Below are 26,744 nucleotides of genomic sequence, written 5' to 3'. Positions count from 1 at the left end.
CCTGGCCACAATGACATGCCCACACTGGTGTGACAGAAGGATTCAGGATTTAAGGAAAAATATCTTCCACTACATATGACCAACTTTTCTTCACGCAGGTCTCAACACCTTAAGGAAGGCAATATAGGTGGTAGCAATTTGTATATTTATATGTGAGCAAAATGGGACCTAGGACACTGTGGGGCACAGCAAAAGAGTCTTAGCACCATCAGATAAACAGGATAAGGGTGAGGGAATGCAAGACTTCACACAATACTTAGCTCCCACTCAGTATATTATACAGAACTAAAAACTACACTTAGCCCTTATATACTCCAGTATTATTGTACTATTCATCAAGACATATTGTGTGACTCAAAGCTGTCAATATCCTCATTTACAATGGCCACTCTCAGGAGAGTCTGGGACTTCTGACTCAGATTTTCCCAGTTCTTTTTAATTTAAATTATAACCTTAATGTTATTAATGTTATGTTATTTTAGTATGATTATTTATATTTAATTTCCTTTTGAGTTTTTTCTTTAATAGTGATATAATTTGAACTGACACAGTAACACGCTTTTCATATACTTCAGTTGAAATTGTGCCTAAGGGCAGTGAAATTCTCGTCCATAAGCTGTGTGAAGAAAAAAAACTCTGGCACTCAGAAGCCAAACACCTGCTAGAACTAGTGGCGGATCCAGATTTTTAAGAGAATTCCTGTTGCATAATGAAAACACAAAGAAGGGAAATGTGTGGGGTGATGGAATGGTATTAAAACCACGGCACTTAGGGGGGAAAAAAGAATCCTAAGCCACTATACACTTCAGAGGTAAATGCTGAAGATTTTGGCATTTAAGTTGTTCATGGGTGCAATTAAAACCAGAGACTTTTGTCTTGTGAGGAAATCTGAACAGTGACTCTGTCATACACTGCAGGGCACTGCCATGCCTTTCACTGCTCATGACAGAGTTTTCTCCCTGCCCTCAATCTCTGTACATCTGCTTCTGATTCAGGTGGCAGGGACAAACTGGTAAGTATCCAGCCCACTGAAAGGCTGCCCTAGCACTAGTAATTTTTCTTCCTTGCATGCTGTTTATACAACTTTGTCATCACTAACAGTGTGGTGTTTATCATGAACTAAACAGGTAGATTAAATGAATGGAATTGCTCTGCTATTGTAAATGACTACAAATTCTCATAATAGAAATTTACTTGGAAACAGGCAAACTCTCAGCCACCAAGAACTGGAATAATTTCTCAGCAGGAAAACACATCTTTGTCACAACTCTAAGATCAAATAGCCCAAAAATCAAGTAGGAGAAGCCAAAGGGCATGCAACTAATCAACTTGGACAGGTCAGGAAGAGAGAAAGCTTCTGATAATCAATACCTACCATCAAAAAGCTTCCCAATGACTGAACAGTCCTGTGGGTGCCACAGGAGAGCTTGGGCTAACACTGCTCCTCATCCACCTTTCTCAGCAGAGCACCAGGAGCACCTGCTACCATCCCATCAATATTTCCATAAAGAGGGGCTGCAGAGGGGGTGTATCCCAAAATTCTGCTTACAAAGACAGACCACCCTGAATAAGAGTGCAAATATTCAAAGTGGTTCTCCTCCCTGTTACCTCTAGCTGACGAATCCTCTCTCACCTGGAAGAAACCAGACTGCAGAGAAATGCCCCAGCCAGATGTTCACTCCCAGGCTCACTTAGGATTTCCAACAGCTCAGCACATAAATGCATTTAACACATGGTGAGGAAAATGTGATTTTTCCACTGCTAGTTTTCCACTACTTCTGATAATTTTAGAGATATTAACCCAGTTCTTTGTCTACTCTTCTTTCTCCATTGCAATGAGTCCCTTTGCAGGGTTTATGGACTGAGCAGCCTCGCACATTGAGTTGGTCAGGCACATTTTCACAATAAGGAAGCAGTTAAATGGTCATGGTTCTGCTGTAGGAATGTTGGTTTAAGGCTATTAATAAGGCACATGAGGTGAATGCCTTTCAGCCAAGCGCCCTCCACGTGTGCACACCTGCTTCAGCATGATTTTAAAAAGAAATTCCCAAAAGAAACTGTTCGTAGCACGCAGCTTCTAAGTCTCAAACACATTTCTGCAAATACTCTAAAGGTTTTAAGCTTTTAGTGCTTTACTGGTGTCAGGAATTCTGAAACACCAACCATGAGGCAAAGCATGCTACTTCATAGTAAACCATTTTTCTCTAAGAAATTACTTTTGTCTTACCATTTTTCTGCCACTTGGACACTATTGACAGTGATTTCCAGCATCATCATTCCCACCTGATGAGCTACTGCTGAAATGGTTTCCCAGACTGAGGCCCACTGTTCAAACACTGCGACTCAATTCTCCAAGCACTCTAATTTAGCTACATTTAAATCTCAGCTTAACTATTCCTTCAGTCCAGTGATGCCAGTCTTGATATTTATGATCCATCCATTTTTCAGCTTCCTCTCACTTTTTACAAGGGAGAAAGGGTGGTTGTTCAAGTATATTTCATCTTTCTCTCTTGCCAGTGAAAGCATCTCAAGCAGAGCAAAGTTTTAACTGTGTGTTGTACTGAGCCAGACACATTGTACAGCATTAGAAATTAAATGCCAACTAGAAAAAGGTTCAATAGCGGAACAAAAACCAAATAATGCAACTGTGTAACAGGACAAACCATTAGTCTGAAGATTGCTCCCTTCCTGGTCACAACTCATTTACCAGCACTAACTGACAGCATTTCACATGTATGCTCACTAATAAGCCACTACTTAGATTACTCTGCTTTAGCAGCAAACCCCAGAGCAATTAAAAGCTCACATGACAGGCACTGCAGGCATCTGTTCACTGACAACTGTTAAGACTAATGGTCATTAGTTTAATGACTCATTTTTTTTCTTCTCTACAATGTGTACAGTAATGCTGGAGGACTGATATGGTGAAGGGAAAAGGGCTCTTACTGAGGTGAGAAAAGATAAACACAGGCCCTGCTGCTGGAAAGAATGAAATAAATCCTCTGAATGAAGCAGAATTGCTGAAATGTTAAAAGACACAGCTGAGCAAGTCAGACATAAAATGAAAATAGAAACTGCTAATTCAGAACAGGGTGCCTGCTCTAATCAGGATAGTTTCAACACTACAACTTCATCACCCACCTTCTACATCCAGCAAAGAAATTTTGTTAAGCAATTTTATTATGATCCAGATGATTACAGAAAGGCATTCAATGAACAAATAAAGGATAAAAAATGGACAGCACTTTTATTCAAAGGCAAGCCATTGTCTAGAATTTTGGAATTTAAAAATGAATGATGCCCTATTAAATGCTCTGCATTTTCTTTAAATATTTTAAGCACTGTCTTCCCTGTGACTGATCCCATTATATAGTAATTTTAGTCTTCTAAGAATCAATATTTCAAATGCAACAAGTAGCAAGTAGAAGTGAGTGAAAGTTATCACAGAAGGAGCAGAGAAAGATGGGCCCTGTGATTGTATTCCTGCTCTCTCATCTTGTATTCTCATTCGAGCAGCTGAGTGAATTCCTCCTCTCTGTGTGCACTGCTCTGGGAACTTGGCCCCCACGTCCACAACACGGGATTTGCCAATACATACCACCTGCATTCTGAGGGAACGGAAGACCTTCCTGTGGAGGAATATCTTCCCATCCTGTGTGGGTGTACAGAAGCAGATGTGGATGCACAATGGATGGTTCCCAGGACAGATGAACTGAGACATGTCATAAGTCATGCACTGCTTTCCAATTATGATTGTCTTTCTACAGGAAATTTAACAGAATAATTTTAGTCCGGAATATCACTCTGGAGTTTATGATGGCATAGCAGATGGATAGTGGGATAAATGGTCATTTCCTTCTCTTTACCAGCAGTTTGAAGAAGCTAACTGGAGGAAGTGATAACTTTTCAGCAGGTACCAAGTTACTGGCATTTCACTGAACCTACCAGCAGCTCAAACTTAGAGATCCACAACTGGATACAAAGCACAGACTGTAGTTAACCCTCCTGATTGAACGGTAAAGGCTGTGAAAGGACTGACTCTTATTGTTGCTGCTGATACAATTAAATCTCCTAACACATTTACCTTGCACAAAAAATGACCAATCATCTCTAAGTGCCATGGACATCCTTTAAAGGCCACTCATTCGGCCTCTCCTGCTGCAGCCAAGAGGAAAACACCACCAACATTTTGCTCAGAAAGAGGATGACTACTAAGGAAAAGCTTTTAAAAAGCAGCTTTTACACACTGGATTCTAAAAGAGTACACCATCTTGGGTTTTACCCTTGAACAGTTTTGAAAAACTGTCATACCTCTTGTAGGACAAGGGATGCTCTGCTCACTACTTTTAAAACCAGCAAGGGCCAGGGGAATGTGAAGTCCCAGTGCATGCCTCATGTCTAACCAGTGGTGCAAGATCATCTACTCTTGTATATCTAGCAGCTGCTCTTTTACCACTACCATTTGCACTTAAGGTTAAACAGAATTCTTGACAGAATAGTTTAATTTTCAAGATTTACTGAGGGGCACTATTCCTACAGAATATTTTTCAGCTATTCCTGAGCACTTTTGGAAGGATCTGTGGCAATAACCTCCCCTGAATTTTCTTATCCACAGTCAGCTCTTAGTTTGCCAGTACAAGCTAATGTGAGCTCGGAGGCCAACCCTAACAGCTCAGTATCTAAAGCTTTAGCATGGTTCCAGATTCTCATATGTTTGTCTTTAGCATTCTAAGACTTTTCAAAATACAGACACTATCCAAGAACAATGGACTGTGCAAAGGGAGGGAAATAAATTCATCTGCCCTTCTATTTAATTGCAGAAGATTCCTTTTGCCCTACACATCTATAACTTCTCAGACTAAAGACAACCACGACACTAGAAACTACTGCAGCTGGAACCTTCACAATCTGGTGAAATTACAGTGGTGTGAAATACTGTGATCTTCCTGATTCAGTTGATCTATTCTTATCCTGCATAATTATACATCTCTTCACATTCTTTTCTTCACTGCTTTGCAAATTGAAAACATTAAGAGTCTCACTGTTAAGCCATGCTGGAGTTATCTGTGGCAGTATTCCTATTTTCATTTGCATATTTTACAGTCCTGGTTTCCTCTGCACCCTAAACAGAGTAAAATGCTATTATAAGAAGCCTAAACAGCAACCATTTTAAATAACACGATCCAAATATAAATCTTAACCTGTGTATTTCTCTGCAAGATTGGCTGCACTTGGAATTATCAGTCCAGAACATCTCTATTTCAGAGCCCAGTTCTTTTGGCCAAGATAGATGTTCTTTTATCGTGATTATAGTGAAAAAAGCCAACTTGCTGGCCTGACTCAGGCTGTAATTATTCTGTGTCTTTATACAACCTTTTTATAGTTCCTGATGGAAAGGCTGAAGGAAATCCTACACATTGCAGAAGGTCTAAAATTTTTTGCCCTCTTGCAGAAAAGCATTTAAAAATGACTGAATGAGACTTATCCCTTCCCTATATGATTTTTCATTCTTTAAGTTAAGATAATGCTAGCAGTGTTTTCACCCATTTTGTGTTGCTCCAGCTTTAATAACAAAGGAACTGACTGCAAATTGCTCTATAAAAAATACAACTTTTTTAAAAAAAAAAACTTGATTACCTACTTGTATAAAACCCTGAAAGAAGCAGCTACACACTTTAAAAGTAAGTGTGGGAGAATAATTAAATCTCCAATTCAAAATTTCTAGGCCAAGAAGATTTAATATGGTCTCTAAATCTCAAAATAGTCCAAAACTCTTCATTTCTGCCATTTACAAACACAGTCATTCCACATTACCTAAAAGTCATAAGAACCCAAACCAATACCTACTCTAAATCAGTGTGTTCTGTACTACTACTTCCTGGGAGGCTGGGGGCCAAAGTCATGTAGGAAAGGGAGGGTCTCCCTCACAGTTCTTTACAAGGTATAGAAATTACATCTTTAAAAAATCCAGTAATGTAACACAAAACCTTGTGCTTAAATCCTCAAGTCTACTGTGAGTGGACAAATAGAAAATCAGGGCACCCCACTTAAATAAATAATCCACCTATTGCTACTAATTATATTTTTCTCTTCTCATGTAGATGAAAAACAGCCAATTTGTAGTATTTTCAGAATAATATTCAAGGAACAGAGGAAGTTATGTACAGCACATTTTAAACAAAGTCAAAATACAGAAATCAAATTCAACTTCAGTTGAGAAAAGTTTTAAAGAAATTAAAGTTAATAGAATAAACCCTCCTCTGTAAATCTCTTCTTATAATTTCCTTCAATTAAAGATAACAACACACTGGATTTAAGTCTATACATAACATATCAAATGCTTTTTTTTTACAGAGGATCTATTCATAGCAGCTTGTATTTGCAACATATGCAGCAAATTATACTATTAAACACTTAATCCCAATAAAGTTTAAATTTCACCCCTAACAATAAAGCTTGTACAGTTCTTGCTCTACTTGGAATCAGATTCTAGAAATAAACAATAACAGTCATAGGTAGGTATCATGACAATTAATAATTGAACATTTGAGATATAGTTGAAATACAGCTGGTTATGTGGAAATGTTCTGATGAAATATTAAGACTAATCATTACATTTTTTGCAGTTGACAAATAAAAAACATAGAGTAAACATTACCCTGATGTAGGAAAATATCAGCTAGGTGAGAGCCTTGCAATTCTGGTTACATGTCTCTGAAAACCAGAGCTCCAGGTGCCCTTCAGAGCAGCCAGGACTGGCCCCACTGAGAGCCCTCTGCAGCTCCAGAGCCTGGGGGAAGAGCTGGGTACCCCACCAACCTCACAAAATCCAGAGGGAAAAATCCCTTCTGCAGCAGGGATCCTCCGGTGCTGACAGCCCACAGAGGCTGCACTGCTGGGGCAGCTCTCCAAAAAGAGCAACAGGCACAGGTGAGCTACAGCAGCACTTTAAAAAGCTGAACAGAACAAGTATCAGTGAACAGAATTGGACAAACTTCAACACAAATACCCACAGAGAGTAATGAGTTGCTGAAAGCAAGGTCCATTAGAATCAAGAATGTCCCCAGAAATCCAAATTTTATTCTATTCAGGTGCTTCATACATTATTTCTGACATATCTGGTGTTATTTATGCAGCTCTGAACAGGATTGTTTTTTTCCTAAGCTACTTTATTAAAAGAGTCAATTCCAACACAAAATCATGCAAGCAGGCCTCTATTTTACAAAACCTATCATTCCATTGCAAGTCCCAGAGCAGGTATTCAGCCTAGCAAAATGCATCACCCTTCATCATGAAGCACCATTCCTCATTTTTCTCACCCCATATTCTAATTTGGCTGTGCAAAAAGCAAGCTCTGATTGTGTCTAATTTCTCAACTAAAAATAACACTGGGGTAAATCATTGTTTTATGCAGCCACACTGTAACTTATATAGGGAAGAGTCCATCAGGAACCTGCAGCTTTCTAACACTTACTTCAGACTAAAATTCAGCTAAAGACAATCTCAGTTTGCCTGAGACTTTGTTAGTGCAGTCACATATGCTACACATGCAGGTATTTCCATATAGCATACACATAGGAGCAAAATTGAAAATTTCAGCAGTGAATTCAGACATTGCACACCTGAAGCAGAGAGTTGTATTTTTCTAGGGTTGTTAAATGCTCCTCATGAAAAAATGTGCTAACTTTTTTCTGCAGGCAAAGGAACAGACTCTTTGACAGGTACTCTGTGCTTTTGATTTCACCTAAAGATGCAGATGAAATTTCTCAGAATACAGATGTCCAACTCTTGCAAATCCATCTATCCCAGACACTGAAAAAAGGATTGGGTCCTTCATTGCAAGAACAGGGTAATGAAACTGGACCTGTCTCCTATCAGCTGGGGAATCCCATTACTGAAGTCAGTAAATTGCTTTGTAACATGGAATAAGCTCATGAAGGTGTTCGGAGCAGTCTGATTTTGGGAAGAGCTGGGGAACAACTAACAGGTGCAAGGATGTTGCACTTAAAAAACTTTTTCTCAGGAGGCTGAATAGAGTTGATGACATGGGAAACTTGGGTTGCCAACTTTCTACATAGTATATAACTCTGGGAAAATTAATTGGATCATGAAGGTCAAAGAGAGAGGCCAGCCCATTATTGAAAGATAATCTAATTGAATTTTGCCAATTTTATCGGAATGATTACTCTCCAGATGAAGAACTAATGTCACTTTTTCATTGCTGCTAGTCTTTTTTCTTCACTTCTAGGTTCACTTCTTTCACAGACCCATCTGGAACTAAGAAACCACATTAGTGGAAACTTCCCACAATCAAAGGGTTAGTTTTGTGCAGCCAGCTAAGCTTTCTCCACGCTTAGTGCAGCTTTTCTTGAGACAAGATCATCCAAACTCAGCATCCTTACTCTCAGAGTAAGGCAGTCTTTAGCAGAGTAAGACAATGTTGAGTGGTAACAGTGGAACCTAAAGGTTGGCTTTGACTATTCTGCACATTACTAGTTAATGTTTGCATTATTCATTTGCATTTTGTGCCAGAGGAATCTTACTCCATGAGTTAAATTTTATTCATAGCTCAAGTCTACATTCAAAATAAGACTGGGCTAATATGGAAGCAAAGACTTATAAAAATTGAAAACTCCCTTTGAAACACATGCTTTCCAGTAAGTGCAGCTAGCAAAATGCAAAACACTGTCAACATTCCTACACCATGATGTCAATTTTCATCTGCACAGACAAAATGCTGCTACATGTAGAAATCAGCTCTGTCTTCCTCTCTGGTGGTGCACTCATGTCTCCCTCTCTTCACTCTCAGAACTGCACCATGCAGTGGAGACTGCAACCCCATAAAAGGCTCACAGACACCTCCTGAAGATCATTCTGGGAAAAAGCCACATTAATTTTTAAAAAATGAGTTGCCACATACAGCTTCAGTTCTCCTGAAAAACAGTGCACATGCTCTAAGGACCAGTTTTGATGTTTGCCTCTACAGCAGTTCAGAGGAACTCCTGCCAACAGGGAAGGACCATAACACCCGATAAAATGGTCTTCAGTGACACAAAGTAAAAAATGGAAATCACTTCAACTCCTGCAAGGTTTACAAGCAACAGGAAAATTATTATTTCTGCCTCTTTTTTTTTCCCCACAGAGACAAATACAGCCATTTTTCAAGAAAACACCAGGCAACACTTTAAATGCCATTTGTCCTTAGCAGTTATACGATGGAGATGGACTGATGCATACCACACAACAGGAAATATGATGGCCAACTGGTTAGCTCTATTTAAATTCAGCCTCAGTTTGCTTCCTTTGGGCAGGTCTTCCTCCAGAAAAACTCCCACTGATGTCTCAGGCAAAGTGCCTGCAGACTTCACTTGTTACTCAAGTGCAGGATGCTGCACTGTTGAAGTAGAAAGCCTGAATTTTACAAAATAAAGTCTCAGTTGTGGCACAACAACCTCATGAAGGATCTTCTTCGGAACTGAAATCTTGTAGAACTTGGAGCACAAGAGCCCTCTTACTATCATTGATTTAAAGTGAGCTTTTGGCACGCAAGGAATGATGAGACACTCAGCACAGGGCAAGAGGACTAAGTCTTTTCCTCAAAGATTGGCCTTAACATTTGAAATAGTAAAAAGAAATTTTATAATTCCTACATTTCCCCCATTTCTAAATAGTGGCATCTATGTGACACATTACAGATGGCTCACAGAGGTCTAAATTCAGCAATAAAAATAAGCAATTACAAACAAATGCATCATTGATGTCTGCTAGGGACATAATTCAAGCAAGTTCAAAAGATCAGAACAAAACACACATGTTTTGTTATCCCAACTAAGGCCCTTCTCAAGATGGTTATCTACAGGAAGAAATTTTCTCCAAGAAAAGCTCAGTGGTCTGAGAACATCTCTGGTTCCCTTGGAGAAACCATGCAAGTTGGGGGTTTTTAAATTAAAATTAAATTATTAATATTTATTTATGAGTTAAACAAAAATTTCCCTTTTATTGTCACATTGCATAAGGGAAAAGCTTTAAAAGGCTGGGTGTTAAGAACAGGTGATGCTGACAGGATATTGGAAAGGCCCATGAGACTTACAACATTAAGTAAAATGTATTTGCCCACTGATCTAATTGCTTACTAATTTTCAAATCTATTCCCACCAGATAACTAATGGCATTTTAAGCCCAGCTCCTGGGATTAAAAATACATTTATAGTTCCCTCCTAGCAGAAGATAAACAGCTGCATGGCAAAACCCCATATGTTAAGACAGAATTCTGGAGGTTTTCCTTATAGTTTTAAACCTATTGTGTTCCAAATTTAACTGGAAGAGGGAGGAAAAGGAAACGGGAAAAGCATTTGGGTGTGCAGTTTCACACCAAGGGGAAGGCAATTCTCTCTCATGCAGGGAAAATGTCTGGAATATTTGTGTTTTACAAAAGGACTGATCACATCATGGAAGTGCAGCTTAAGGGAAGCCATAAGAAGCTATTTGTCTATTTATCTTCCTCAGAAAATACTAGTATTTGTTTAAAAACAAGAAGCTATTCCAGCAATTAAGCCTGAATTTCCTCAAATACTTGAAAATCATTCTAAAATTCTAACACTTGAAAATATATCAGAAACATCCTAAAAATGTTTGCATTTAAAAATTAATAACAATATAAAAATAAAAAAATATTCCCAGCAGACACAAGGAAGCTCAGAATGTAAGCAACCATTTAGGTTCAGAGCAAGTTCTCACGTCCAGGACAATCGTCCAGATACTCCTGGAGTTTGGAGCATATATTTCTTGGTTAATTTTTAAATAAGGATTCATAAGTGACATCTAGATGATTCATAAGTACATCTAGAACTGGTTCTAGTTCTATGATGCTCAGGTATTGCCCTGAGGAACACCAAAATGACCTAAGAACAGCTGAACTGATTCAGACCATGGAACCATCCAGCCTAGCAGCTTCCAACAACACCCAAAAAAGCACGTCCAGAGCAAGAATGCTGCAATACTTTCCTGGACTCACCTTCCCAGACTGCTGGGATTCATCTGAAGTGGATCTTCCCAGTACTCATCCTGTCTCCCCTGACATCCATGTAACCTTCTACTCAAGTGTATGGGAAGGAGCACCAAATAACATTATTATGACATGGAAGAAACCCACACTTCTTTGCTTTCAGTCTCCCACCTACTAGTTCTAAAGGCCCTCAGTTCTTATACTGAAAGAAAAAAGTTACCAGCTGATTCCTTCCACCTTTCCACCCCATTCATAAAGGATTTGAGCTGTATGCAGGGCACCAGCACAGGCAAACCAGGAATTCCTACAGTGCAAGGATGATACTCTTTGTTTTGTCTTACACCTCCCCTTCATATCATTTCCTAACATTCAATTAGCACTGTTAACTGCTGTTCTATGAAAAGACTTACGTGAGAATCACCAGCCTAGAGGAAACATGTAATTTGTTAGTAAAGCACCTTACATTCATATAAATAAAGTTATAAAATCAGGGGACAAAACCAGAGCCTGTTCAAGCAGTCTTATCAGTTAGTGGCTTAGCAAAATCCCCTACATAGCATGAAGCACCCACAGCCCATCTCTCCAGGCATGGATGTATTCTCTGTCCTGCTTTCAACAGAAGTGCTGATGAGATCAGCTGAAAGAATCCATAATATGCCACATGTACCTGGCAGTTTACAGCTAGGATATTGCCTAGCAAGAAGACAATACTCAAGACACTACTGTGCTATTGGATTTTTCAGCCAACGTTCATGTTGCTCAGCCAGGGAATGGTTTTAAAATATTTGAAGACTCAAGAAAACAAAACACCAAATGAGTAATGAGACCTTGAAAACATCTAATAAGAGAAGACTCTCAGGAGAGGAAGACAAATTACATATTAGCATATTTCTTTTGTTATACATCCACAGAGAGCACTGAACTTGTTCAGCCTTCTGCTTCCACACCACTGCTACACCACAAGAATCTGCAGTAGTCAGAAAGAAAAGAAAATGTCCATCAGAAGAGGCAAATCTGAATTTATCAGAACCAGTACCTCTTCCTTCACATTTCTCCAACCCAGTAGATAGCCTGGAACAGCCGTGTATATAAGCAGGGAAATTGCAACAAAAACAGGGGACTTGGAGTTAATTTCTTGCTGAATCAGCCAGCTGGGAATAAAGCCAGTTCCTGCAATCTTCTCAGAGCTTCAGCAAGGTGCATGCCAGGAAACACTTATGGCCAGAGACTGGGGAAACACAATCCCTCACTTTTCACATTCTGCAGCAGTGCAGGTGTGTCCATGTCACCTTACTTCACTGGTTCTAAAAGGCAGGAGATCAGGCAACTAAAACTCTCCTCTAAACCTTGATCTACCATGCAATGAGCCCCTATATGTCCTTTCACAAATACACACTCTAAATGTTGCCCTGTTTTGCTTGCATGCACTAACAGGAGACTGTGTCCTATAAATTTTAAGCAGCTTTGATTTTTTTGGCAAAGCACCTGATGACAGAAAAAACCCACCATTACATAAACACAGAAATACATGTTTCTACATATAAACAAACATTCCACTTATTCAATGCTACAAATCAGTCTCATTAAGCAGTTGGGACCTCCCACCAGGACACCAACAACAACCATTAGCATACAGCAACAATCTAGTAACTGCAATCATAAATGCAGTTTTAATATTGCTTCACAATTTTGTTGAGCTAACTTGCATTCACTGTGTTTCTAGTGCATCCAGAAGCATGACAAACTGACAATTCTTGGAAACCACATGTCTCAAAACAGTCTGAAAATATTGTTCTCATTTTCCCTCCATAATGATGTTAAATCTAATAAATACAAAATTAGAAACAGAAATAACATTGTTGCTAAACACTTTATGTAATATGCTCTCTGGAAGGGATTTATTAGGCCAAGTTCTGAAAAACTGCCCTCTCTTTATAAGCATGTGACACTTGTACTTGCACTTCTCAATTATCAAATATGCACTTGAGTACTAGAATTCATACACAGAAACCTATTATTTCAAAACAATTTTTAGGGTGAAAATTTTGGTTTAATCAGCTAAATATGATGACAAATACTAAGCCAGACTTTTTAGAAGTGCCTAAGGCACCTAATGCCTGGCTCCCGTTAGGTTAATTGAAATTTACCTTGTTTTGAAAAACCCAGCTAAGCATTTACCAATGCAATTGAGTACTTAACAGTGTTTGTGTTTAACGTCTGGGGTCTTACTGAAAGTCATCAAAACAAATACTCCACCAACTCTTCTGAAAATACTGCTCTATCTGCATTAATTTAGCACTCTTGTATGGCTGTCATCAAAAAGGAGTTTTTGAGAAAAAAAAACTCCAAAAAGGAGTTCACAGAACTGTCCTTCCTCCTACAAGTTGAAGTGAGGGAATTTTGAAAATCTGACCCTTAAATACAAGGGCACTTGACAGTCTATATTCTTCAGCTAATATCAAGTTCTCTCCTCACAGGAAAGGAAGTTTGATGCATGACTTCAAACCTAAAGGAGTTATTGTCTATCACTGACAATAAAGTGAGTGCTTGGAGCACACAAAACTGCAGTGCTGTACAGTTCCTATATGGGTCTCAGTACTCTGGAGCTGCCATGGTTATATTCCAATGTCCTTTCTGGAACGTTGTGTTCACTATCAAAATGTACTTCAAAAACAAGCCCTTCTTTCACCATGCACAAACTGTTTTGCAGAGATGTTACCTAATAAGAATTACCCTGGAATTGTTCAAGTGTAACTGTGCTGAACTGTGCACAGCCACAGAATTATCAGCAGTATTGTTAACTGTATAAAACTGTACTGACACACGGATTTGACTGAAGTACAAAATTTGCACAACGTTAAGTTATACCTGAGATTTCTTGCATAGACTTGCAATGCCAACAACTATAGATGCATGATTATGGATCTGCTTCCTCTGTCACTGAATTCACTTTACTACTTGATTGTAAGCCATACTGGAGCTCCTGGGGATTCAGGAGAGCATGGAGAGATGTTTAATGAAAAGTTCCAAGCACAAAAACTGAACATAAGAACAAATATGTGAACTTACAGGTTATAGAAGTAACAGCAAATAAAAAGGATCTGATTTTAAAATGCATGTTCTTGCAAAGCAAAATGCATTACATTGAATGGCTAAATCTTGAATTCTGGATGAAGAGTAAGAGTTTTAATATCAGTACAATCAATCATGTACATTTTCTGCGATGCAAAGGCAGGAACGGAATTTGGTGCACTGTGCAAAACTGCCACCTCAGTGCTGTTCATGCCCCAATTTGGTAAGGAATATGAGGGATGCAGCAGCACCAAGCAGACCTTAATGAGTAATTATCAGTGACTAAGCATTCAAGTGTCTTCTAAACCAAAGATCATCCTAGAGCCATTCCTTCTTTCCTTGACTACTCTTTCAAGAGAAATTAGAAGCCACTGGCAGTTGTTAGAAATTATTCCTATCCTTGAGGCTTCTCTAAGTATACCAGACTCTTGGATATCTGGTTTTGGAAACAAAAACATGCAGTTCTACACACAACTGATTGCAGAATTTCTGTCCAACTTTCAGTGTAACTTCACAAGAAATTATCATCATAAGGAATAACTTAGATAGTAAAGGGGTGCTTTCATTGATGACATCTGTACTCTCAGTGCTGTCCCGTAGCTGACTTTAATTTTTTATGACACATCTTAAAAAGTAAGTATTCATACATAGTTTGTGCCTCAAGTCACAAGAAGCATCAACTTTTCAGGCAATTCCACTATTGGATTGTAAACTAGGGGCAACAGCAGTTCAGATTCTATGAGCACTGGCTGAGCAATCATTATCAGTCATAAATTTAAAGCACATTCAGAAAGTGAAGCATAAGTTTTCTGGTAATGCAGTCACTGAGTTGTAACCTTGTCAATAGCAATGAATATTTCAATTTAGAATACTTGTACAGAGTCTCAGATATGTTATTTGTCTTTAGAAGCAGCAACTCAATCTTCACACTAAGAATAAAACCACAGGCCTTTTGAGGCTGATGGCAAAACTCCAGATGGGTGCAGAATTGCCACCTGCCTTCAGAAACAAAAAATTGCTTCAGGTTTAACTCAGGACTTGCCAATCTCACCCTGATAGTTCTGATCAGGGTTACTGGAGATTTAAGAATGTTGTATGGCATGTAGCTCATAGTCTATTTTCTGGACATCAGTGTGTAGTACATTCAGTGACTGTAAAACAATAATCCAAAGGTTTTCCATGAAGATGGTCTCCAAGTCCACTATGTCATATAATGGACATCAGATTTTTGGCCTTGCAAAGCTCAGCCTTAAAGACATTTACTATGCTGGTAGTTTTTGGCAGATTGGTTATGGCAGAATCATATTGAAGACAATAATGTTTTCAGTATGTATATCCTTCATTTCCAAAGTATCACAGATAGTTAGAAAAGACCATAATGCAGGCAGGGATTGCAGGAACATAAATCATGGAAGCAACCAACAGTTTATTGAATGAATTTATGACCTATGAAACTTTCCCTTCCACAGAAACCAAGACTTAATGCTTCTTAAATACCCAGACATGGTGTCTTTGCTGTTACTCCCTCTGCACACATTACCAACCCCATGGTCTTTGGAGGCAAAATGTACTGACTTTTAGAGGGTTTAATTTGGACTATAGGAACCTAAGGAAATATCAGCGTATTCCTGATTTGAAAACAGCATACCAGAGAATAAATCTAAAATGAATCCATGTGTAAAATCCTTGATATATGTTTGCCCATACAAATCTGATAGCCATCGTTTCTTCCTGCCAGTAATCCATTAGCAAGACTATAAAGATATACAGTCCTACATACATTTCATAACAAATATAACAGCATCTAGTTGAATGGTGTAATAAAATATCATCACAAGGTTAAGAAAGAGTTGGTTACCAGGCTGAACATCCTGCCTTTTCAATTACCAATATGAAGCAATGGGTACTCAAGAGATCACTTCAAAACAGCAGAACTGGGCTTGGACACTTCTACTTTGTTAGCTTAACCTTCTCCTAAAATCTGTAGAATTAATAGCTCATGCTACAATGCAAAGAAAAATGAGGAGCTTTTAAAACAATATTTAGCAATAAATTCAAAACTAGGGATGTAGTTAACATTCCCAAATACATACAATCTGTAGAATACAGTAACTTTTTGGGTAGTCATCATTTAAATCTTTAGAAACAATGAGTTATTCCGTGTTGCTGCTACCACTTGACAGACAAGTATCTTGTTTTGTTTGTTTTCAAGAGAAACATACATATGCAATCTGCTTGTATTACCACTGGCTTTAGACTAAGGCTGTCCCATTAATTTCATTTATATTGGCACATACAAGAAAAGGTCAGCTCTGTACTTGCAAAAGAACATGGACAAGATTTACCCACAAGAGATCTCTTCCTGAGTGATTTATGTCACTGCTCCAGGCCACAGAGCAGATTTAACAATGAGGCAGCTCAACAATGCTCAGGGGTAAACTATTCCCTGGGTTATCCTAAGAAACCTAATTTACCTATTAGTATAGCAACTAATTTGCCATTGACAAAACAATTTTGTCAAATTTGAGATACAGCACATCTGCAAGAGCAGAGATAATTTTGGAGCCCAGCTAAACACCACACTGGTTATTACCATGCTGTGAAGAATCAGAAAGGACTCCTATAACCAAAGTAAGGTTCCATTGCTTCTCAGGAACAGCTACCTCTTTTTCACAACTTCTCATGTTAAAGTTTTCTTTGCATTACATTCATACCACATTTCCACCACATTCTTTTTAAATGGTCATTTTTTTATTCTGTACCTGCCTCAAGCAGGATGAAATTAATCAATTGCACATAAGTGATATGACATAGACTTGTGACCTTGCCCAGCATCCAATTGTTTCTAATTGATTAGCTCTAGACATAAGCACTTTAATAGCCAAAAACAACAGAAGTGGAAGTTATGGTACAATATTAGGGTAAAATGGCTGTGTGTGGTCCATTTAGTATGGCCCCAAGCAACCAATTAAAGAATTAATGGTTATTGGATACCAAAAATGTTATGTTAAATAATATAAAATATCTTTAATGTGTCTAAAATTGTGATAAAACACCTAAAACTTAGGAGCAAAAAGGCCTCCTACAAGATTGGGGTTAAGTGCTAATAACTCAAATATTCCAAACAGATTACAGTATTTTAAAGGACAATCAAGACCATAAAATTTGACCTGGATTGAAGTGTTCATAAAGCTACTCACAATAGCCAATTGATTACTACAATGTGTTTGGGTTGTTTTTATTATAAAGAGACAAGTGAAGCTATGCCAAACTATTTGTGGAGAAGAGGAAACTATGCCACTACTGGTTCCAGCTCTGCAATAAGAAAAATATGAAAGAAAAAATACAAGAAAAATACTTTAAAAGCAAAAAATGGTCCTTTCATAACCAAAAGGCACAAAACCAAAATTAACATGTCCCTTCTCCGAGTTTCTATTCTTATCTTGAACAGAACTATTAACGGAACTCCATGAACTATTTCCTGAGTGTTTTATAGGGCTGGTTATTACAGCATCACTCAACTGCTTGCACACAAAAATACAAGCTGAACAGGCACAGCAAATCCGTAACATTTTTGTCCTTGCATAAGAAACGTGCAGGCAAAAAGCAGACTCCCTATCTGCCCAGACACGTGTTGAATACACTGTGTTTTACTGCACAGTTAATACAAATGCAAATTTTTAATTTAATGGCAAGTTCTTTACTCGAGTAACCAGTGCACTGGTTAGCTGCAACCATACTCACAGAGAGGAGGTGTTCATCACCTGCCAAATCACTCACAGCACTCAGCAGTGCAGCTGAGGGTGCAGGGGAGCCCCATGCCCACTACCCTGAACCTCCACATCCACCATAAACTGATCACAGCTTACTCAGCCGTCTAGTGCAGTCTCCTCGGTTCTTCATACTCTTTTGCCTGCTGTATTGTTCTTCAATTCAAAATGCTTCAGGATGTATGTTTATATACTGCCCAGCACATCAGGCTCCGCTTCTCAGCATTGCAATAGTACAAACAGTACACAACAACATTGATCTTATTTAAAGAATTTACTTTTTTTGTTGAAAACTACTACAAAGCTTCAAAAAGAGGTTCCTATTTATTCTAAAAAAAATAAATCTCTGTTTATTTAGTCATCTTTTTCCAAGGATTTATTTGATATATGTGTACTTAAGACTGAAGAATCCTTGAAACATGTTGTGCTGTGGGAATTATCAGTATAGAGAATGACATACTGTAACAACATCTCTGCAGCACGCCAGCACACCATATTTCTTGAAATACTCACCTCTTGGAACTGATTAGGCTCACGTGTCAGGCAATAGATCAGATGGCAGCTATGGTTTTTCCTCCATGGTTCCTGTACTCGTTGAACACTTGGAGCAAAGACCTTTTTGAGCCACCTTCCCTGCCTTCCCACTTCCAAATGCTTTAGATGGTTCTACCAAGGTATTTCTATAACCCTCCTCACTTACAGCACTTTAACATTTATCAGGTGCTTAAACTCCTGGGGGCAAAGAACAGCTGTGCTGCCTAGAAAGACCCATGGCATTACACATCTGCCAAGATCTCCCTTTGGTCACCCCTTTGGTAAAGTCAGCTACAGTATATTAAGCAGGAGAGAGAATATTCATTTCCCAGATGAATGTCTTTGAAAGTTTGGTGAAAGGAAAATATTCTCATTGGGAGGATTTTAATTACAGAGCAGCTCCTTCAGCAGTTTTCTTGTTTAAAACAGCAATGCAAAGTGTGCAGCAAGATCACCTGACAGAGCACCAGGAATGGCAACAGCAACAAGTTCATTACCTACCTGTAGGTGAGCATAGAGAGCAAAAGCAAGCCAAGTGATCTCCCAGGACAGCGCAGAGGCTTTAGGGCTGGCCATCCTCATGCCTTGGGGCTCTGCTGAGAGAAATTGTTTCAAGTTACAAACAAAATCAAGTGGGCTTCGCCAGAATTTCAATGACTAAAGCAAACGGGGCCGGCGCTGGAAGCGGTGCAATGCAAACACCGCAGCGCTGCGCTGGCCAGAGCGGCAGGAGCGCAGCGCATGCCATGAGCACAGCCTGCAGGGTGAGCCACTCCAGCCAGGGCACAGGAAAGGACCGCACTGAGGGGTCGGGAAAGCCGGCAACAGCAGACAGGCTTGAGTATATCCAGAATGTAGAATTTATCAAATCGAGGATCCCTCCCTCCTTGATCTCTCGAATGTAAAACCCAAGGAGCAGAGTACTCCTGATGTACTTTCCAGCACTTTCACCATTCAAAGATGAAAGCCCAGCCCTGGGATTTCAGCAGTCATTTGCATTGCCTTTGAAAGCTCGGAGACTAAACAATCAGGGCTTAATAATCGTTCAGAAAAAAAATCCATCAATTAAGTGATCATCACAATTACAAGGCCAGCATGGACTTGTCAATTTAAAATTGCCAAAAACCCCATCATGTAAAAATGTTAATAATTCTGTTAATTTCTTGCGCCAGTGCACCTTATTGCCTTAGACCATACACTACCAGAGTGATCTCAAAACAGCGCAAGTTTTATGCACCCCCAATACACACACAAACAGCCCTCCTTCCCCTCAGCCTCCACCCTACAAGTTTGCCAAGTCTCACAGTGAATACAAATTTCTCCTTCAAATAAAGTACTCTTTTCTAAAAAAGCAGGCATCTCAAAGGAAAACCATCTATCCAAACAGCTCTTGCACCTGTTCAACTGAACATAATTAAGATTCCTTACAGAGAGAAGCGTTTTATTCCCTCCCTCCAAAAGCATCGTAAAGTTCCCCTCCGTCCTAAAATCATCAGCACTCCTGGATGCTTTTGTCGTTCAAAAGTATCAACTATGCCAATAAAAGAAGGAAGATTTATTATTTTTTCCCCCTTGTCGCGGCGTTGCCAGAGCCGCAAGCCGAGCACACCAGGCTCCGGCATTTCCCAGGTGCCGGTGCTGGGCTCCCGGAGCCCCCTCACGGAGACTCCTCCTGGCCAGCACCGCGGCCGCCCCCGTCCCGCGGCGAGGGGCAGAGGGTCGGGGCTGCCCTGCCCTGCCCCGGGCGGCCGCCGAGCTCACCCACCTGGCGGAGCGAGGCGCGGGGCCGTGCGGGCGGCGGGGAGCGGGCCGGGCACGGCCGGCGCACGGCGGAGCCTCGGCTGTCACGGCACGGGGGATGCAGCATCCTGCCCCGCGAGCGGCGGCCCCTCCCTCACGCCAGGCTCCAGCCCACCGCCGCGCCTCAGCCAAGGTCCTACAGGCTGCTGGCAGCGGGCCGCCCCCGCCCGCCGCAGCCCGGCCCCGGCCGGAGGCGCCCGGGCGCCTCCACCTGCGGCGCGGGGCCCGGCCCGGCCCGGCTCCCGCTCCGCGGCTCGCTCGGCACCCCCGCAGCCTCCGCTCCCCGGCCAGCGAGAGCGGGCGGCCGGCCAAGCCAGCCCGCTCCCCCCCGGAGGCACTGGCGACGCTCCGATGTCGGGGGCCGAGACCCCGGCAGCCCGGGACCGAGTGGTTCGTCTTCCCCCGAGGGGCAAAAGCTACCGTGAAGTCAGCCCCCGAATCTGATGCAAAGCAGCTTCCAAAACCGCAACCATCCTGTGTCTCATCTGCAAGTAACTCTCACTATACAGCTACAAATCTGCTCGCACACCGAGTAGGTCTTTAATCATGCTGCCCTCTACAATAATTTTAGGTTTCCTACTGTAAATCTGGCGAATATGTCTCGTACGACAGCTTTGCTCTCGTTCTCCCTCTGAGCTTCGAGCTGCTAGTCAGGAACGCCAAAATCCTCTACCTTTGCGCTACGGCTTCCACTGATGTTCCAAGCTTTCGTCGAGTCCGCTAAGAGCAGCACGTAGAGAAAGGGCTCTGATCCCTGCCACTGAAGTTAAAAATATGCTCCAGTGAACTAAACATAACCGATGAAGAGTTTGTTCAAATATGTTGCACTGGAAACTTTTCCAATCTGTTTAGGTTTCTCACCAGCTCGGGAAGGCGCCGCCTCTATCGTTGGGAACAGAGTGCCCTCTGCTGAAACCAGCCCGCAGAGCCCGGCCGCCGGCGGGAGAGCCGCACGCCCGGCCCGCAGCAGCGCGGGGATCGCGGAGCCCGCACTGACACCAGCGCTGCCCGGCTGCCTCCTCCGTGCCACGCGAACTCGCAGGCTGCTCTGGTGCAGGTCTGTCTCAGCCCGGACACCTGAGGCAAGCTGTTCTTCCCAGCCTGTACATGATGATAATAGGCTAAGGACCCAATCTCCTATTTTTTCTAATACTGCTCAGCTGAAAGTCTATCAGCTTTCCGGAAAACCTGGCTTTCCAGCCATTTCAGCTGCCACACTTACTTAGGCAGTCCTTTCACTATGACATCAGTTATAACCCTGAAATTATTATCTTCCAAAATTATATACCCATGCAGGTAGCAAATACTTCAGACTTGAACACAGGCGATTTTAAAGGCAGAATTTAGCCATTAGAGCATCTAATGGAGAAAGTATATTTTCCTTTGCCAAAACCATGGAGATGAAGCTGACCCTTATTGCCATCTTCTTAGGAATGTATCCAGCTGGCAACCATCCTTACTTAGACTATCTATTCACTTATGATTAATATATAGAAGTGTTGTAAACATTCGTTCATCTGCAATAAATTTAAGTGTAGAAAAATTGTGTAGTACAAAGCAGCCTAGATTAGCTCACATCAGATTCAGCAACTCAATTCAGGTTGCTATTTACACACATGCCTAAATCCTCATGTGATCCTCATCCCAGGTTAGAGATTCTATGTCTGCATTTTTAGAGCACATAAGAAAACAGAGGTAAGCACCCACAAGCATTGCCCCCAGGGAGACTTCAGAAAGCAGCATTACAGTATACAGCACAAGTACCTTGTGGTACCTGCCTTGGAAAGTAAAGATCAGGAAGGTCTTACCCAAGCTACTGAAATTACCTGAGTGTTGTTAATTCCATTCTCCCCCATAATCCACAGGTCTGGTTACATTACATTGAAATCATCCTTTTTGCAAGGAAGATGCCCAGAAAATAGCAGTAGTTGGAGCATAAAAATAGCCTTAGCCTACTACTAGAAACTATGCAGGGTTTTGGACAGCACTTTCCTATGTGAAAACAGGGTATTTTCCTATGTGAATCTCATTCTCATTGAATGCTGATTTGTGCTGTCGTTTATCCAGTTTAATTTTTTCACCTGTGTCTCACTATACACTCCTGCCACCTTACTCTTTTCTCTCTAAACTTCCAATGAATCTGGAAATTTTGACTCCTGCTGGAGATCTTCATAACCTCTTCTGCTGAGCCAAGCAAAAACTGAATGAGACTGAGGTATCCAGGCAAGATGTGATTGAAAACAAGCACTTCAAAATTCACAGTATCTGCAGCCCCATAGAAAACTCCTTAACACACACCCTAAAGTTAAAAGGGCCATAAATTCAAGGTTCTGATTGCCCAATTTTCATACCTGAAATAATTATAATTATTATAATTATTTCTCCAAACCATGTTCAACTACAAATCTGATGATCATGGAGGCCATACTTTCATCACAACAAAAGTCTTTACTGCTCAAGACAAAATATGTTTGGCTAAACTACAAACTTAAAATCCATTGAAACAGTGCAGAACAACCTTTGGCTCATAAATCAGCATTCTGAGTAATGCATAGCAAAATTGGAAATATCCTGCAGAGGCCCCATGCAGAAACTGCATTTTGGTTCAACATCTCAAAGTTATCAGCAACAGAGCTGCACCTGATTGAATAATGAAAGCAAAATGTTAAATTTCCTGTAGCTAGAGTAATGAGAACCCTGACACAGTCTAATCAGTTCTTTGGCCCTGCATTGTATGTGCACAGGGTTCTTGTTTACTCTGAAATAACAAGCCCTCCAGGGCAGAGAACAGTCACACACTGTCACCCTTCACAAGTATGTTATACCCTACCAAGAGTAAAGCCTCTGTTGGTAGAAAGGTACAAAGTTCAGCCACAGCACAGTCTTTCATTTCTTGGTGTTATGGAACCCATTGCTTTCCATGTAGATCCTTGCCCTGGGCTTTGGAAACAGCTCCATCACAACAGTAAGTAGAAAAAAGAAATTTTGAGGCTTTCAGAAGGAAAAACTGCTTATATAAAGACCTAAACATTGTAGAAGAAAACTACTGTCTTCCTCTCAGTTTGTGTTCAAATGACTCTAGAATTACCTAAACAATATAGTCAAATGGTCACTATTTCAAGTATTTGAATATTTGTCCTTTCTTGTCTTCTGAATTCCTTTTGGTGCTTTAGCAAAACAACTTACGGCTCATTTTCATATTTATGATCCCATACAGTAAGAGTAAAACAAACACATCTTCAAATGGCACAAACTTACTTGTTATCCTACCTCACAGTTCACAGCCTTAACTAAAATGCTAGAATAAACATTTTGAGATAAAATTGTAATACACTTATCATTTTGTGGGTTTGCAAAATATATATTTTAGAAAGGATTTAGATGATTATGTTGGGCATAATTAGAAAATATGAATTTGTATTGAATGCAGATAAAGCAAAATGAAAAATTCATTGCAGAGGTAAAATACTTTCAGTTCATCTACAGATAGCTGTGTGTTAACAGACATTCTTTCTAACTTGCAAAAAATATATCCCCGCTGAGACTATGGATATGGCATATTGAATTCCTGAACTTGTCTATCACTTTCTTCTAATGCAACAGTGACCTGTTTTCCTCATTCTGTGATGGCCCTCACTTCTGTGATTGTGCAAAACAAGATGTTACTGAGAGCTATGTGGAAGAGACAATATTTGGTGAATAAACAGGGGCTCTGAGGAAATCAATTACACTGCAAGTCATGAGCGACAGACAAAGGTCAGCAGGACCTGCCCTCACTGTAATGGCTCACTGGGGAACAGCAAGAGCAAAGCAGGTGGCCCGTGTGCCACAAGATGACTTGTGCATGTCACTACATGAGCATCCACCACGATGCACACCAACGTGGAAATGGAAAAGAACATGAGGAGGAGCAAAAAGGGAGAACGAATAAAAAATTAAAGTTTGGAAGAAATGCATGACACATCATGGGGATGAATACCAGTGACACACAGAGTGAGGTTATGAGAAGCTGAGTGCACACTTCACAGTGCACCTTCACACAGCGAGCCAGGTGCTGGGCACAGCAGTACCAGTGCAGAATATGCATAGTAACAGCTTCTGTGTGTGTAGCTGAGAGCACTTTGGTCACTGGCAGCTAGAAACCAGGACAGTCTAAGCAAGCAACTTCCCCAGTGTCACCTACAAAAGGCTATTATCTGGTGTATTTTCTACATTTCATATTCTACCAAACAAAACCTATTGTTTACTTCTGTATCTGGTAAGGCCACAAAAAAATAATTTTCCCCCCGTTACCATCTTATAGAAGGCTGTTGTTCCATAGCAGACAAAAGCCACTATAAGCCAGCTGACTCGTACTGCTTAATTTAACCAGGCAAATAGAAGGATGGGCTGGAGTCCTGCAGAGGAGGATCACTTGTGCAGTGACGTGTTCTTCAAAGGCCTTTCCCATCTGTGTGTGCTACCACCAATGACACAGAAAGTGCCCTTTAACCTTTCTGGTGGGTGATCTCTAATTCTCTCAGGGAAAAGTACCTACTCTGGTACTGTAGCAACCACTATCAGGCCAACAGAACTCAATTTGTCCTCATTAGTTCTGGTCACATGGGAGTCACTAACAGCTCTCTGTGAGCAGACTGCTCAGGAAGGTATTTATTGATACAGTCCAGCACCTCACACAGAGTAATATCACATGAAACAGTATTACTACTATACTTGCTACTTAAATAGTAATATAGTATTACTACTATACTTGCTCCTTAAGGTGTCCAGCAATATCTTGATTTGTTTCCAATGGGTATGTAGGAAAAGAGCCTCTTGACTTACAGAGCAGAATAATATCCAGAGAAAAACACCAAAATGCTACACAGTTTTCCATTGGTTATGCTGACTCTGCATTTATGCCTATATTTTTCAGCACAATATTGTCACAATAGTCAAGCCTGACTACTTACTATTTACAGCCTCAACTACATTTAACCCTTGAAAAGTAGATATGAATTCAAACATTTGTATTGGGTCACAAAAAATTAATTCTAAAAAGAGATATTACTAGCAAGAAACTTCACCTTACCAAAGCATATAGCAGGCATGGCTCTAACAAATTTTCATCCAAGGAGTGGCAAAGTCACAATAACCAGGCAGGTACAAACCAAGCCAGACAATCAGTCCATGAGCCACCAGAACCCATAACACAACAAAACCACAAGGGAGCATAAAAGGGCGAAGTTTAAGGCCAGGCCAGAGCTTAGATGGAGCTCCAGCAGCCCCGGGCACAGCGTGGGCAGGAGCCTCAGCTGAGGCTGGTCAAGGTCATGAGGCTGTTAGTGCATCAGGAGCCCTGACAACATTTTGGGACAAACGCACACACATTGCTTACACCTGGCTGGGGTTAGCTAGAAGATACCTATAGAAAAGGATAACAAAAAGTTTACTTGATTTCCCCCCCCCCTGCTTTTTATTGTATTACTTCATTGTTATTTTCTTTTTTTCACCTAATTTCACGAACTCAAGATCAAGGGCTTATTAAGATACTTGAAAAAATCCACAATGTTTTTTATTCCCACTTCGTGGCATCTACTAATAACATCTAAATCTCCCATATCTATATTTTACTGTAAAAGGACTATTTGTATAATATTTTTGCTGTGATTTAGTCTGGGATGTGTACCTTTTCCCACATTTCTTCCACTCCTCCCCCCCCCACCCCCAGTCTCCTAATCCTGGAACATTCCTAATATTTTTAAACTTGAAACAGTAGGAAAGGATGGCACAGGCTTATCTCTACAGGAATTCCTCAGCTATATTTGTGATCTAAGCAATACAGACTACTGAAGAAGAAGTAAAAAAAAAGTCACAAAGAAAAGAATCAGCAACAGATTTTCATTATGCTTTTTTTTAGGTTGCCTCCTTCTGTTCTCACACAGGGAGAGTAGGTAAAGAATACAAAAGATAAAACTAGTTCGGACTATTTTTGAACTATTTCTTTCAGCTGTTTTTGTTTGCATTATTACAAAGCCTTGGCAGAGAAGAAAAAATATTTTTAGAATAGCAGATTTCTTGCTTTGTCCTGCATCTGTTCCAAAACCGTACAATGTATTTGAACAGCTGGCCAGTAACATACAATGATCAAGCATGGCAATGACACACGATCACAGTGTTCTTTGTAGAGGACTGAGGTTTCAAAGCTGAAATAAACCCTCAGATGTACACATCATGGTCTTAGAGGTACATGTTCAGATATAAACCATGCTTTTTATTTTTCTTGAATTGAGCTTTCTATTGGCAATGAAGGACAAACAAGTACTCGTTATATCAAAATAAAACACTGGAACAGCTCTGCAGGAAAGAATTTCCTGGTGGTGTTGCTCGGACGAGAACCAGAGGACCTTAATCTGGCTCTGTATCACTCCCCTGCTGTACACAGCTTTAGAATCTTGAAATTATGTTTTGGGTTTTTATAAAAATGTGTTAAGGAGCTCAGGAAAAAATCCTTGTTGTGGATTCACACCTTCATCTGCATCCTTATCTATGCTATAATTTTGTATCTGGAAGTATAAGTGACT

The 26,744-nt window shown here is 40.4% G+C and overlaps 1 protein-coding gene across 8 annotated transcripts in view; it reads right to left on the bottom strand.

Moving 5' to 3' along the window:
* The window catches only part of ADAMTSL3 (ADAMTS like 3), a 173,181-nt gene extending 147,696 nt beyond the window's left edge, over positions 1-25,485 (bottom strand). For 2 of the 8 annotated variants that reach the window (XM_064389066.1, XM_064389074.1), the window contains exons 1-2: positions 25,253-25,485; positions 18,883-18,974 (exon numbers count right to left, since the gene is read on the bottom strand). In XM_064389066.1, the coding sequence (XP_064245136.1) occupies positions 18,883-18,974; positions 25,253-25,271 (111 nt within the window). In that variant the 5' untranslated portion in view covers positions 25,272-25,485. Of the gene's footprint in view, positions 1-18,882; positions 18,978-19,809; positions 19,915-20,146; positions 20,735-20,854; positions 21,044-25,252 lie in introns of those variants that run through there. The other 6 variants (XM_064389073.1, XM_064389068.1, XM_064389072.1 and 3 more) reach the window with 6 other exon arrangements.
* Positions 25,486-26,744: the final 1,259 nt, after the last annotated feature.

The sequence above is a fragment of the Passer domesticus genome, chromosome 14 (assembly GCF_036417665.1).
Source record: "Passer domesticus isolate bPasDom1 chromosome 14, bPasDom1.hap1, whole genome shotgun sequence".
Taxonomy (NCBI): Eukaryota; Metazoa; Chordata; class Aves; order Passeriformes; family Passeridae; genus Passer; species Passer domesticus.
This window is presented reverse-complemented; position numbering and strand designations above follow the sequence as displayed.